Here is a 13,685-nt window from a genome sequence, read left to right on the forward strand (position 1 = left end):
AGAGAATAATTCGCTTGCAAAATAGTTGCTAACATGTTGAAAAACCACAGCTAAAGCTCTTATGCAAAGATAAGAAACTATCTTTTATACAAAGATCCATTCTATAAAGTCCTGTTTTAGTTTACTGCCAGAAAAAAAGTAACACACACACCCACACCCCCCTTACTTAACCTCTTTCCCTCTCTCTCTCTATACTTATGTGTCAAACTATGTATATATGTATCCATCCATCCATATATAGAAATAAAAACTTGATAACCCAAAACATTTCTATTTTGCCTTATTTCTGGGTCATTTTAACGTTCATTTGTTTTATTTTGTATCCTGATCAATACAGCAAGCCATCTCATCCTTTCACAAACGTATGGAATAAAATTCAGATTTGTTGAGCCTTAGTGCCTGCCGTGTACTGTGCTAATAATAAGCACGTTACTTGGGCTTATTCATTTCAGTAACCTTGTGAGACCGACTGGTATCGTCCCCATTTATAGATGAGGAAGCTGAGGCTTAAAGAAGTGACTGGCCCAAGGCCTCCGAGTTGGGAAGTTTGTCGGCCCACACGGTTGACTCCACAGTCCGTGCTCTCGGCTACTACCCCAGGGTACCCCAGTCTTCTCAACATGGTGGCAAACAGAAAACTGCAGCATTTGTATGGCACACTCTTGCGAATGGACACCGGTTGAGAAGCTCTGCACTTCGCCATGGAAGAAAAACTCTGTTTATCAGACTCCTCCCCTAGCACATAAGCTGTCTGCTGGCTCAGACCTTACAAGTGTCGGTGGTGTGGTATCCTCAGTGCCTGGTACATAGTACGACTGGCATTTGTTGATGAAATGAATGAACAGTATTTAACAAATCATTTGTCTTGCTCTCTTTTTTTTTTTTTTTTACCGAGTTGAAGGAAGTAGCTTAGATCTTGTGACCCGGATCAACTCCGTGCCGATGTCCCCAGTCATCCTGTGGTCATCTCCAGAGAGGATCACACTGCAGAGCTCACTCCATTTCTTCCGTATCTGCTTCTTTTCTTAGATTCTAGTGAATGGTAGCAATGTCCACTTAATCACCCAAGCCTGTAACCGAGGGGCCATCTTTAAACTTGTTAGAGGTAGGCTTTTAGCCTCTAGCCTTGAACTCTACTTTCTCTTCAGTTTTTGCTCTCTGTTGCTGTCAGATGGATCTAAAACATAAATCTGGTTTTGTCATCCCTGGATTTAAAAGTCTTCAGGGGCTCTGCTGTTTATAACTTTAGCATTTCTCAACTGTGATGTCACTCCACTTTGCTCTATGATTTGTGACTTGCGGGGTGGTATTTAAAATCTCAGTTTACCAACGGTTTGCTTTTTTTTTGTCCTTTGAATGAATAAGGACAGCTTTAGGATTATCCCTGTAACAACATCGGTCTCAGCTATGCTGTCTTGCGTTCTGATATTTTCTTGAGGCCAGAGAAGGGAGTGGAGTGATAACTTCATCCTGCCAAGTTTGTCTTAATTGTGAAGCAGCTTTGAGGGACTGTTACTGATTGTGTTATCAACAGTCGTGGGTCTCGTGAGCTATTGTGCTCTCATGAATACTGTGCCCCTTGCTTCCTACCCACTGCCCCACAAAGGAGCCAAAAAAAAAAAAGGAAAAAGACGTCTCCATTTATAGTGGTTTTTTTTTTTTTTTTTAAATAAACTTATTTATTTATTTTTGGCTGTGTTAGGTCTTTGTTGCCACGTGTGGGCTTTCTCTAGTTGCGGTGGGCAGGGGCTGCTCTTCGTTGCAGTGCGCAGGCTTCTCACTGTTGTGGCTTCTCTTGTTGTGGAGCACAGGCTCTAGGCGCACGGGCTTCAGTAGTTGTGGCTTGCGGGCTCTAGAGTGCAGGCTCAGTAGTTGTGGCGCACGGGCTTAGTTGCTCCGCAGCATGTGGGATGTTCCCGGACCAGGGCTGGAACCTGTGTCCCTTGCATTGGCAGGCAGATTCTTAACCACTGCGCCACCAGGGAAGCCCTATAGTGGTATTTTATTTGTCCGTGCTTTAGTGGGAGAGAAGGGCAATTGGTTTTGTAAAAACACACCTGTGTACGCCCACGGGAGGCTCTGACACATGAACATCACCAAAGCTCCCATCCCCCTCACGCTGGGGAGGACGGCTGGTTGTTAAAGAAGAAATTTTCACTTCCTGGTATTGCTCGCCTGTTGTTCCAGGCTCATCCCTTGTAATCTCGACTCACGCACCCAGGTCTCTAACTAAAGCAAACCACCTACACCTTTACAGGTGTTTCTCAGTCTCTTGGGACAGGTCACGTGCGCTCTCCCCCACTCCTGGGATGGGCATCCTCCAGCCTTCCATCTCTGCCTCCCCGGCAGCTGGCACAACAGCTGCCCTCTGGGGGCTGCTCGGGTGTCCTGGGGTGAGGAGTAAATGGATGGACATGGTGTTTCAACCACACTCACTTTGGCTTTTAGAACTATAACTATGTGAGAGGTGCCCACAGCTCCACAGACCTGCAGCCTGCGGTAGAAATGGTGTCCACTTTGTCTCCTTTCTCATCATTCAGTTACTTTTGCTAAGGAAGAGTTAGGCTCAGAGCAGCTTAAATGGTTAGCCTCTTACACTTCCTGCAGCCACCTGAGAGGGAAGAGGAACTCCTTTTCTGACCCACATGAATCAATTTGTGAGTAGTGTTTACTGGTGTCGCTTTCTTAAGGAAGGTGTGTAGTTGAACTAGTTGGACAATCATACCGCGTTGGTTTCTTTCTGCAGTTGGAGAATTGCTGCCACTTATTGAGCGCTCAAGTGCTCAGCCTGTCCTTGGTGCATTAGGTATGGCGCCTCCCTTACATCCTTACGGCAGTCTTTTGAGGAGTATCCATCGTGGTCTCCATTTTATAAGTGCGGAAGCTGAAGTTCAGGTAGATTTACTAATTTTCTCAGGACCCCATGGTTGCTACGTCACAGCTGGAATTTGAACCCATGTCTCATTTCAGTTTGACTCCCCCCACCCCATATTGCCTCTAGAATTGGACCGTGGCCATAGAGCTGAAATGATAGGACTCAAATTTGGACACACCTCTGTCTAAAAACCAGTGCTAAGAAAGGACTATGGAAGTGTAAGACTCTTGCCTTTTAGAAACTTTTTGGAGAGGAGAAAGGTAAATGTTTACAAGACAGTTAATAATAGTACAAGATAGCATATAATTTAATTGATAAGCTAGTTACGTAAGTGCTTTAAGAGAGTGGTTTTGTGTCTGAGTTCAGAGTGCTGTACTGTCGTTACGCCGTTTCTAGTGTTACGACTTCATGTTATCTATAAAGAATATGGAAATACCTAACTGGTGTTTTTATTTAAAAAATTAATTTGTCATACTGCAATTGCACAGCATAACTCAGAGGAGAAGAGAGAAATCGAGGCTAGACTATTTCAGATCTCCGTGTTGGAAGTGATTTTAACATGAGCTTGGGGTTGTTTGGGCTTTGTACGGAGTGACATACAAAGCAAGAGGAACATTTGAGGAGGGAGAAATCATAGGGAAAAGGAGTCAGATTGGTAATGAACTTGCCGTGCTAGGGAGTCATGGAAATAAATGAGACAGGAGAGAGCCAGACACTGGGCTGCTGTTGGCCTGGGCATGAGTGGCGTGAAGAGCAGGTATCCTGGGGGCCCCTCGTGGCATCGTAGTTCTCTAGTTTCCATTGGTATTTGGAGCACCCTAGATCGGGTGGGGTCTCACAGGTCTGGAGGAGAGTCTCAAGCAGGCAGGGGGCCAGGTCCTGACCAGCTGCTCCGTGAAAACACGTTTCACCTCCTAGGCAGGGACCTCCATCTGCGAGGCGCTCCCTGGCTGCTCTGTGAGCATCTCAGCTGCACGAGTCCAGCCCCCACCACCCCTCCCGGCGTAGAGAGGGACATCTTGGGCAAGTTAGGAGCGTTTTCCAGACCCCTGCAGGGGCTCCCGGCGAACACACATGTCACCCACCAGCCAAGAAGCAAGAGGAATGAGGTAGCTATGAGCCTGCCCACTGCCCTCAGGTTGAAAGTTGCCCCTTGATGACTGACTTCTTTCCTTCAAGACTGCCATGATGATTCTCTTATTTTTAAAATATCACTTTTATTTTTAACACAGCATTACATGTACATAGCTAAAAATCATGCTAGTGAAAGATTTATTTTTCTCCCTCTTTTTTTTCCTTGTACCTTGCAGGATCTTAGTTCTCTGACCAGGGATTGAACCCAGGCCCTCAGCAGTGCAAGCGCTGAGTCCTAACCGCTGAACTGCCAGGGAATTCCCAAGATTTCTCAGTGGTCCTCTGCCATTCTCGTGACTATCCTCCACTTTTCACCCCAGCTGTAAACACTATCAACTCTTACTTGTTTCTTGTATTTACCTCCATTACCTACATATTTTATTTTATTTATTTTTTCTTTCTTTTGCGGTACGGGGACCTCTCACTGTTGTGGCCTCTCCTGCTGCGGAGCGGAGGCTCCGGACGCGCAGGCTCAGTGGCCATGGCTCACGGGCCCAGCCGCTCCGCGGCATGTGGGATCTTCCCGGACCGGGGCACGAACCCGTGTCCCCTGCATCGGCAGGCGGACTCTCAACCACTGCGCCACCAGGGAAGCCCTACCTACATATTTTAAAATAATATGTCTGTGTTACTAATTTTTCGATGATCAATTTGAGATACCTTTTGACTTCCTGGTGTTGAATAGAATTGAACTTTTACTCTCCTCCCCATATTCTCTACTGCCTTCATCCACCTAATACAGTCACATTAGATTTTCTGGTTACATCACCAGTTAATGTTTACCTTGATTATGTGACTATTGTTCTGTGCACAGCTCTGTCATGTACATTCCCTTTCTTGTACAATTTTTGTTTTCCTCGAGCAAACATTTGCCTTGTTTTTTCAGCTGCCAAGTTTTTGACCTTTTACCTCACCCCTATCTCCCAGATCTGTCAATTACCTATCAATGTTTTCCAAATGTTTGACTCAGTGAGATAAAGGGTCAGTCCTCCTTCTTTGCTGGAGCTTCTCCTGCTCCAAGGTGGGTGAGGTGCCACACAGCTGTCATCCTGGGCCTTGATTTCATTTTAACTTACCTCACCCTTATTAGGATATGGGGCCAGTGGACAGACTTCTGGTGCAATTTACCTCGTGCCCTGTACTGCCCTCCCCCGCACCCCCCAGTCCTGGACCCCAGAATCTCTAGATGGCTCTTTGAGAATCTAATGAGAGCTCTGAACACCCTCCCCTGGAAAATAAATGCACACACGTAAAATTTGGCACGTAATTTTGTGAATGTCTGAAGACATTTACGTGACTTACATGTAATGTAGTCCTAGCAAACCGTACAATTCCAAATAAGCCTTTAGTGCCTTAACTCTGATATTACAGTAAAACTCTAACCATAGTATCCAAACATTTCTTATTTTTCCCAATAAGTAGTTCTTTCCTCTTGAGCGTTTTATTATTTCCTACTATTTGATGGAATTAGTTTTCCAAATTTTAATGGCTTGCAGATTTATGGCCAGTTGGAATCACTTCTATTCCAGGGTATTACATTTTGCAGCCTTTGATGTTAATTTATTTGTCCCTCCAACTGTTCTGTATGTTGATATAGCTGGGAATGAAGTTTCCCTCGAATATTTGTTGAATTGAATTGAAATGAATGCTGAGCTGCTCTCCCACCAGCACACGTCACCTAGCATAAGAGCTCCTAAGAGATACTATATATAGATGGATGCTGATCTTCCTAATGAACAGATGCCCTTCTGGGGTCATTGACAAGAGGGATTTTCCATCTGTGTGGAACAGAGTTCCACCATCAGTCACTCTGTGGTTGAGATCCTATTAAGACAAACTCCAAGGGTCTGTACTTCGATTAGAGTTTTGGTTGTATTGAATATTGCTTGAAGTAAAGTGGTGCGTGGCTGAGATATATAATGCATTTGTGTTTATCTACTCATTGAGTAGCTGCTGTTTACCAGACAGCGAAGGAGAACATGACCTATAATTTTAGTCCTCAGAGATTATTTTTTGGTCATTCATTGTTTTATTTTATTTATTTATTTTTTTGGCTGTGTTGGGTCTTCGTTGCTGTGCATGGGCTTTCTCTAGTTGTGGCGAGTAGGGGCTACTCTTCGTTGCGGTGCACGGGCTTCTCATTGCGGTGGCTTCTTTTGTTGCGGAGCACGGGCTCTAGGTGCTTGGGCTCAGTAGTTGTGGCTCGTGGGCTCTGGAGCACAGACTCAGTAGCTGTGGCACACAGGCTTAGTTGCTTCGTGGCATGTGGGATCTTCCAGGACCAGGGATCGAAACCGTGTCCTCTGCATTGGCAGGTGGTTTCTTAACCACTGTGCCACCAGGGAAGTCCTGGTCATTCATTGTGAATGATTAAAGTTCTTAAAATAAAAAACTGGGCTTAACTAAATGCCAGCTTCTAAAAATGTCAAAATCATTGTGTTTTACTTTTTTTTATTATTTTTATTTTTTTCGGTACGCGGGCCTCTCACTGTTGTGGCCTCTCCCGTTGCGGAGCACAAGCTCCGGACGCGCAGGCCCAGCGGCCATGGCTCACGGGCCTAGCCGCTCCGTGGCATGTGGGATCTTCCCGGACCGGGGCACAAACCCGCGTCCCCTGCATCGGCAGGAGGACTCTCAACCACTGCACCACCAGGGAAGACCAAAATCATTGTGTTTTAATCAGTTTTGTATGGCATCTTAATTGGCATCTTCTATCTTAATTGACCCTATAGTTATTTTCTCCGATTTCCAAGTACTTCATTGATATTAGAAGAAAAGGACAGTAGCAAGTGTTTTTAGTCAGTATTAACAGACTGTAATACAAACAGTATGGCAATCCTGACTTCACCAACCCTTCCTTGAAATCATCATTAAAAATTAACATCATTTAGATAATAAAAAAAAGATGACACTGTCACTTCAGAATTTAAAACCAATTCCGTTTGGAGAACTTTTCATTGAAAGTAGTTCAGAGAACTTCCCTGGTGGTGTAGCGGTTAAGAATCCGCCTGCCAACGCAGGGGACACAGGTTTGAGCCCTGGTCCGGGAAGATCCCATGTGCTGTGGAGCAACTAAGCCCGCGAGCCACAACTGCTGAGCCCGTATGCCACGACTACTGAAACCTACGCACCTAGAGCCCGTGCTCTGCAACAAGAGAAGCCACCGCAATGAGAAGCCCGTGCACCACAGCGAAGAGTAGCCCCCGCTCGCCGCAGCTAGAGAAAGCCCATGTGCAGCAACGAAGACGTAATGCAGCCAAAAATAAATTTATTAATTAATTAAATTAAAAAATAATAAAAGTAGTTCAAGGAGCATGAAGTGCTCTGTGAAGAGTATTTTTATGGTCAGCATTTAGTATGTGGTAATGGGGAGGTGAAGACAGGCCTGAGGGTGTCAGAATCTTAGTGAAAGCAGAATGTCTTCACCAGGCATCTTGACTTTGGTTAAAGGGTCCAAGGCAATAGAATGTTTGAGAGAAAAAGCCATTAGGATGTCAATGATTCGAAATGAAACTTTAAAACAAGTTTGAAAATAAATAGCCAAGCCTACCGTGAAAATAAGTTTTTAACAAGCAAAAGGCAAATGTGCAGGACTTTTTTCTTCTTCTTAAAGAAAATTTTGTGTTTAATCATCTGTGAACATTTTGGAGAATTTGAGTGTTACGTTTTGCTCAGGGAGAAAAATAAATTGGATGTGATGGCTGATTTCACTCCCTTTTAAGTAGCTCCACTGTGCTTTAGGGTCACTTCTCCAAGGATAATGACAGATAGGAATCAGCTAATTGTTCAATGAGGTTGGGGAGCATAATGCTGACACTCAGTCATGCAAAATCAAATGTTTCTCTTGCTGATCACAGCTCTTCCTGCTGGTTATAAGTTACCGCATCTAACGTGCGCACACATGGGTGCTGGAGACTCAGTCCTTGAGTCAGATGTGCAGACGCAGAGGCCGGGGCTGTGGCTTTGGTGTAGAGAATACACTTTGTTCCTCAGCTCGAGCTGGGACTTGTAGGCTTCCTAGTGGAGACACTGCTGCCAAAGACTGGAAAAGCTCCTTAAGGTGGACTCAAGGCCCTCTCCATGTCCTGGCCTTTGCCTGTCTTTCCCGCCTCTTCTACACCACGTTCTCCCCGAAGCATTCACATCACAACCCCTGGGTTCCCAGAAGGAGCTCTCCCTCCAGCTTCCCTCCTTTTGCCCGTGCTCCTGCCTCCCCACCTGCAGTGCTGTCCTCTTTCCTCTCTGCCTGATTCAACGTGTCCTCCTGAGGACCGTCCCTGCCCTCCGGCCTAAATCAGTTGTCCCTGTCTGTGCTTTCACATCTCATCTACCCCCACAAGTTGATCACGCTCAGTCTTAACCATCGCGCCCATCTCTGCCCTCTCCAGGGTGTGAGTTCCTCAGCAGACAGCGAGGTGTGTTCCGGTGTGTGTGGGCACGACCCAGCGCCCTCTGCGTCCTCGGCAGGTGCTGACTTGTTGGGTGCAGAGCATATGGTTTCGTTCTGTGGGGAGCACACAGGAATGCCTCCTGGTCTTGGACTGGCGTCCTGTACTGAACGTGCCCTGGAGGCTCCTTCCATTCTAGCACCACCAGCAGCCGAACATTGGCCCTGACTCTGATCGGGTAACGCCTGATACGAACACAGGGGCAGCATCACCGCCACTTTGGGGAGCTATTCTCAGGCCCGTTGGCGTCCTTGTGTCTTGCTGAGCCAGTTACCCGCTTCCTGCTGTGCAGGTCCCACGTTCGCAGGTCGGCCTACTTGGAGCTGGCCTTGTGACAGTCTCCCCTTTGCCAGCCACTCCGCCATCTGGCCTTGTGGGCAGAGTGCTCTGGAGGAGGACAGTGTTTTCTTCTCCGGTCTGTGTGTGTAGTACAGCATCCGGATCTTGCTGGCCGCGGCCCCCGGAGCAGCGGCACCGGCACTCCCTCTTCCTGACGGCCTTCCCAGCGCACCTCCATCTCAGGCAGTTTCCAGGGCAGGTGGCACCTCCCTCTCCCCGTGAACAGCACCTCTGCAGCCGTGTCTCAGCAGGTGGTTCACTAGCTTGGCCTGAAACGTTTCTACCATCCAGTGGGTTGAGCCAACAGTGTCTGATTCCCAGCCTTAGGGAGGCGAACGCTTTCCATGTTTGTTCCTTTCTTGAGTACCCTCGCTCAGCGCTAATACCTGTTAGAGTTCTCTTTTTTCCCCCTTAGTTAGTTCTCCATACCTCCAATCCCCTGTTAATAATTCTTTTTTAAACTTTCTCTGTTCAAACCACTGGGTGGTTTCTGTCTCCTGATTGGACCCTAACCATGCAGATGCCCCCTGCCTAGAATGCCAGGCTCTACCCCTGCCCCAGCACCAACCGTACAGTCTCCAAGGGCCAGCCTAAATGATACCTCACTCATTTATGTGACTGACATCTTCTGAGTTCCAGCTAGTAAATAGGCCCTGGGCCCAATCCTGGGGTTAAGTAAGACAGGGCTTCAGCCCGACAGGAGCTGTAAGACTGGAAGAAGAGAAAACTAAGTAGTGAACTGTGTTAAGTTAGAGAGGGTATGTGTGTGTGTATGGGGGGAGTAGTGTAGGACAAAAACTTAGAACAGAAACTTGAAAAGAGAATTTTAGTGTCTTCCCTAAAGGGATAAGTAAATGAAAAGTCATGAAATTGATAACCATTTACCACTTTAAGTTAATGTCCGTAATAGAAAAAGTAACAAAATGGTGGTTTTGTTTTCCATTTCATTTGTGAATATTCTTTCTCCTTCCACAAAGCCCTTGAGCTGGGTGTTTTTTTGGTTTTGTTTTGTTTTTTAATTTATTTTATTTTTGGCTGCGTTGGGTCTTCATTGCTGTGCGTGGGCTTTCTCTAATTGCGGTGATCGGGGGCTACTCTTCGTTGTGGTGCACAGGCTTCTCATTGCAGTGGCTTCTCTTGTTGTGGAGCACAGGCTCCAGGCATGCGGGCTCAGTAGTTGTGGCTCGCGGGCTCTAGAGCGCAGGCTCAGTAGTTGTGGCTTGCGGGCTTAGCTGCTCCGCGGCATGTGGGATCTTCCCGGACCAGGGCTCAAACCCGTGTCCCTTGCACTGGCAGGTGGATTCTTAACCACTGCGCCACCAGGGAAGCCCGAGTTGAGTAAGGTTTAACTCATCTCATCTCTGATTTCCTAAGGGCAGGAACTGTCACATAGTAGGTGTATAATAAACGTTAGTTGACTGAATAAAGGCTAATCATATCGAGTTGATATTCTCTCTGTTTTGTAACTACTCAAGGAAGCCAAAGTCAGCCAGCGTTTTTTTAGGTTGACGGTTCATAAACAATTACATGCAGTTGTTTTTATACTTGAAGTGTGAACAGAAACATTATTCATCAACTTAATGCTGATACTTATTCGTTCCTCTCTAGCCTTTTACAGATAACATCTGCCATGTCAGGTGTGTATCACACAGTATGTTAGGTATTATAGACCTCTAATTCTCAGCTATCCCGATTGTGCAGGCATAGATATTGAGGTTAGCTAACAACCTACCCATGGTGTTGCTGATCAGATGTGGCTGAGCCCTGCTTTGAGTCCAGGTTGGTACCAAAGCCCTTGTGTTTCCCAGTCCACTGCTCAGGCATCCCCATGAGGGGCCCCTTGGTCAATCAGGCGCCTGCCCGATTTGAGTGTACACACATACACATCACCCTGCAGCCTTTTTTCCTCTTCAGAGCCACCACGGCCTCCTTCCTTGTCCTAGAGGCACAGCCCTTTGGACCCGCCAGGCACTGTGACATCCAGGTACAAGTGGACACGGTTTGGAAAACTCAGAAAGGTCCAAAAGTCTCTTCCCTCTGCTTCTTTAAGGATTCAAAAAGTCTCTCGTCAAAGTCTAGCCACTTGCTGGAAAATTGATATTGGTACAGGTTATGGGAAAAGTCCAGTTAAAATTAAAGCTCAGGGGGCTTCCCTGGTGGCGCAGTGGTTGAGAGTCTGCCTGCCGATGCAGGGGACGCGGGTTCGTGCCCCGGTCTGGGAGGATCCCACATGCCGCGGAGCAGCTGGGCCCGTGAGCCGTGGCCACTGAGCCTGCGCGTCTGGAGCCTGTGCTCCGCAACGGGAGAGGCCACAACAGTGAGAGGCCCGCGTACCAAAAAAAAAAAAAAAAAAAATTAAAGCTCAGGGGAATGTGTGTGCACCTTTAAACACTAACCCTGTCTTTTCTTCTTCCCAGGTGCTCTTACCCCCGTACGATGACGCCACTGTGAATGGCGCCACCAAGGAGCCGCCACCACCTTACGTGTCTGCCTAAGCCTGGAAGTGGGGCGTGGCTGAGAGCGACAGCTTGACTTCCATAACATCAGAGCAATAGTTCTTCAATTTTACTTCTGAGACGAGCTCTCTGAGCTTATTTGTTGCTGAAATGCTACAATTTAAAATTTTAGATGTTAAGTCGAGACTCTGTAGTTTGAGACATATGCTTAGCTAGAGCACCGTGACAGAGTAACTGTAGAATTCTTCTTTCTGTGCGAGTGCGGTGGGCTCCCCTAGGCTTTCCCCGGCATCGAAACTAGCCAACAATCCGGATGAACCTTCTGTCCGAGGAGTCTGTTGTACGTGCTGAGCCCCAGAGTTGAAGAATTTGTGACACTGTTCTCTGCGTTCCCTCCTTTCTCTTCCGAAAGCGTAAAATAAAGTCAGAATTACACAGTGCTTTTCTTAGGCCATTCCAGTGTATAGAACAAACCCTTAGGAGAAGAGGAATCGCGTAAGGAGTCCAAATATACACATAAATAAAACAAGAATTTCCTTAGATCCTTTATGATTTAAGTTCAGTGACAGTTTGGGTTCGCTGGTCAAGGATTTTGTCCACGGGCTAAATTGAGACCCTTTGTCAGTTCCCGGCAGCGAGGACAGTCAGTCACCACCCTGGTGGCTGCTCTTGCGTGCCCACATTTGGGGTCACGGCGTGGAGTGTTAGAGGGGAACTGGTTGGTACTGTGGTATCAGGTTCTCCCTTTCTCGCAGTTTCCTTCCCATCCCCGCTCAGAGCCCCCTTTCACTTAGTGTTCTGTCCTAGCCTGACTCAGGGAGGACCTCCATCAGCCTTTGTCAAGTGGAATTGCTGATGTGTATTTACCCAACACTCTGAAAAAAGGTTTTCTTCTCTCCCTGCAAGGCACATCCTACTCCTTTGAACTTCTGAATACGCCTTGTCATCTTTTAAAATAAGTATAAAACGGTCCTCGGAAAGACGGGAGGTGGCAGGGGTGCTTCCTTGTGAAATGCCCTTATCTTGACTACCTGAATTTCAAGAGACTTTTATATAGTCACATGTTCAAAAGTCACAGCTCTCCTGTTTGTTCATTATTGAATGTGCTGTAAATGAAGCCATTTGCAATTAAAGTGAGATTTGCCCACATCCAAGAAAACCACCTTTTGGTTCTGGTGATTGTGCCTGGGAACCCTTCTTGCCCAAGTGGGGCTGCGTTAGACACACACAGTTTGGCCTAAGGAGGAGGTTTTATGGCTTGTCTCACACATATGTTTTTTTTTTTTTTTTTTAATATTTCAGTGCTGGTAAAATCAGAGCATCTTAGGCCAAGAGAAATGGAGAGGAGCAGACACGAGCTTCCAGCATTCCTGACCCCGCCTCTGCCAAAGCTCTGTCAGCTCGGCTGCTCCGAATCGGATTGCTTTCTGTCCACAGTGCAGTTTTAATACGCTGTTCAGATTTTACTGTGTTCCAAGGGAGATTAAAATAAGAGTGGCTTTGGCTTGTTCCTGAACGGGTATTTCAGATAATTTGGAAATGTAGAATAAAATAAGAGGCAAGGGGGATGACTTTTATCCCTGAGAATCAGCCTCAGTCATTTCTTTTGGTGTATCTCGTTAGTATTCTTTGTAAACTCAACCTCGGAAATTCTGTTCCTTGAAGTTTTATACCCAGAAGATTAACACATGAAGGGTTGTTAGGTTTGGGGAAGGCCCGTCAGGTAGTTTCACTGATCCCTGTGGAAGGCACATAGGAAATCACAGTTATTTGCATGTTACACTCCCCATGATTTTCCAGTGCTTTGCCTAATACTTTTTTTACAATATGAAAAATGGCACATGGTCAGGTGGAGAAGAGTGCTGGTTTGGAGACTCTACGTAGGGTCCTCGGAGAGGCTCTTGTTCACGTGACACTCAGTAGCACCACAGACACCAGGATGTCACGATGCTGCTGGGCTTTCCTGACATACCAACCCAGGTGGAGCTCCAAAGCTGCCCCCGTACTTACCTCTACACGGTAAGCAATTGTCTTCCTGTCTGCACCATGGAGAGGTTGTGACGCTTGGATTAAAATGACCCCCCAGAGCACACACAGCAGTTCGCTGTGTCCTTGTCTTCGCCAATCCAGATATATGCCTCTCTTTTTTTTTTTTTTTTTTATGTTACGCGGGCCTCTCACTATTGTGGCCTCTCCCGTTGCGGAGCACAGGCTCCAGACGCGCAGGCTCAGCAGCCATGGCTCATGGGCCTAGCCTAGCCGCTCCACGGCATGTGGGATCCTCCCGGACCAGGACTCGAACTCGTGTCCCCTGCATCCGCAGGCCAACTCTCAACCACTGCGCCACCAGGGAAGCCCTATGCCTCTCTTTTAAATGTGTTTTAAACCCCACTTTAATGTCCTGCTCCTTTCTTCTATTTTGTTGTCTACAGA

At 46.8% G+C, this 13,685-nt stretch overlaps 1 protein-coding gene across 1 annotated transcript in view; it reads left to right on the plus strand.

The window, feature by feature from the left end:
* The window catches only part of LAPTM4B (lysosomal protein transmembrane 4 beta), a 67,623-nt gene extending 56,072 nt beyond the window's left edge, over positions 1-11,551 (plus strand). The window contains exon 7 of the mRNA XM_065895409.1: positions 11,214-11,551. Coding sequence (XP_065751481.1) covers positions 11,214-11,291 — 78 coding nt within the window. The 3' untranslated portion in view covers positions 11,292-11,551. The remainder of the gene's footprint in view (positions 1-11,213) is intronic.
* The last annotated feature ends 2,134 nt before the right edge of the window (positions 11,552-13,685 follow it).

This window comes from Phocoena phocoena, chromosome 17, assembly GCF_963924675.1.
Source record: "Phocoena phocoena chromosome 17, mPhoPho1.1, whole genome shotgun sequence".
Taxonomy (NCBI): Eukaryota; Metazoa; Chordata; class Mammalia; order Artiodactyla; family Phocoenidae; genus Phocoena; species Phocoena phocoena.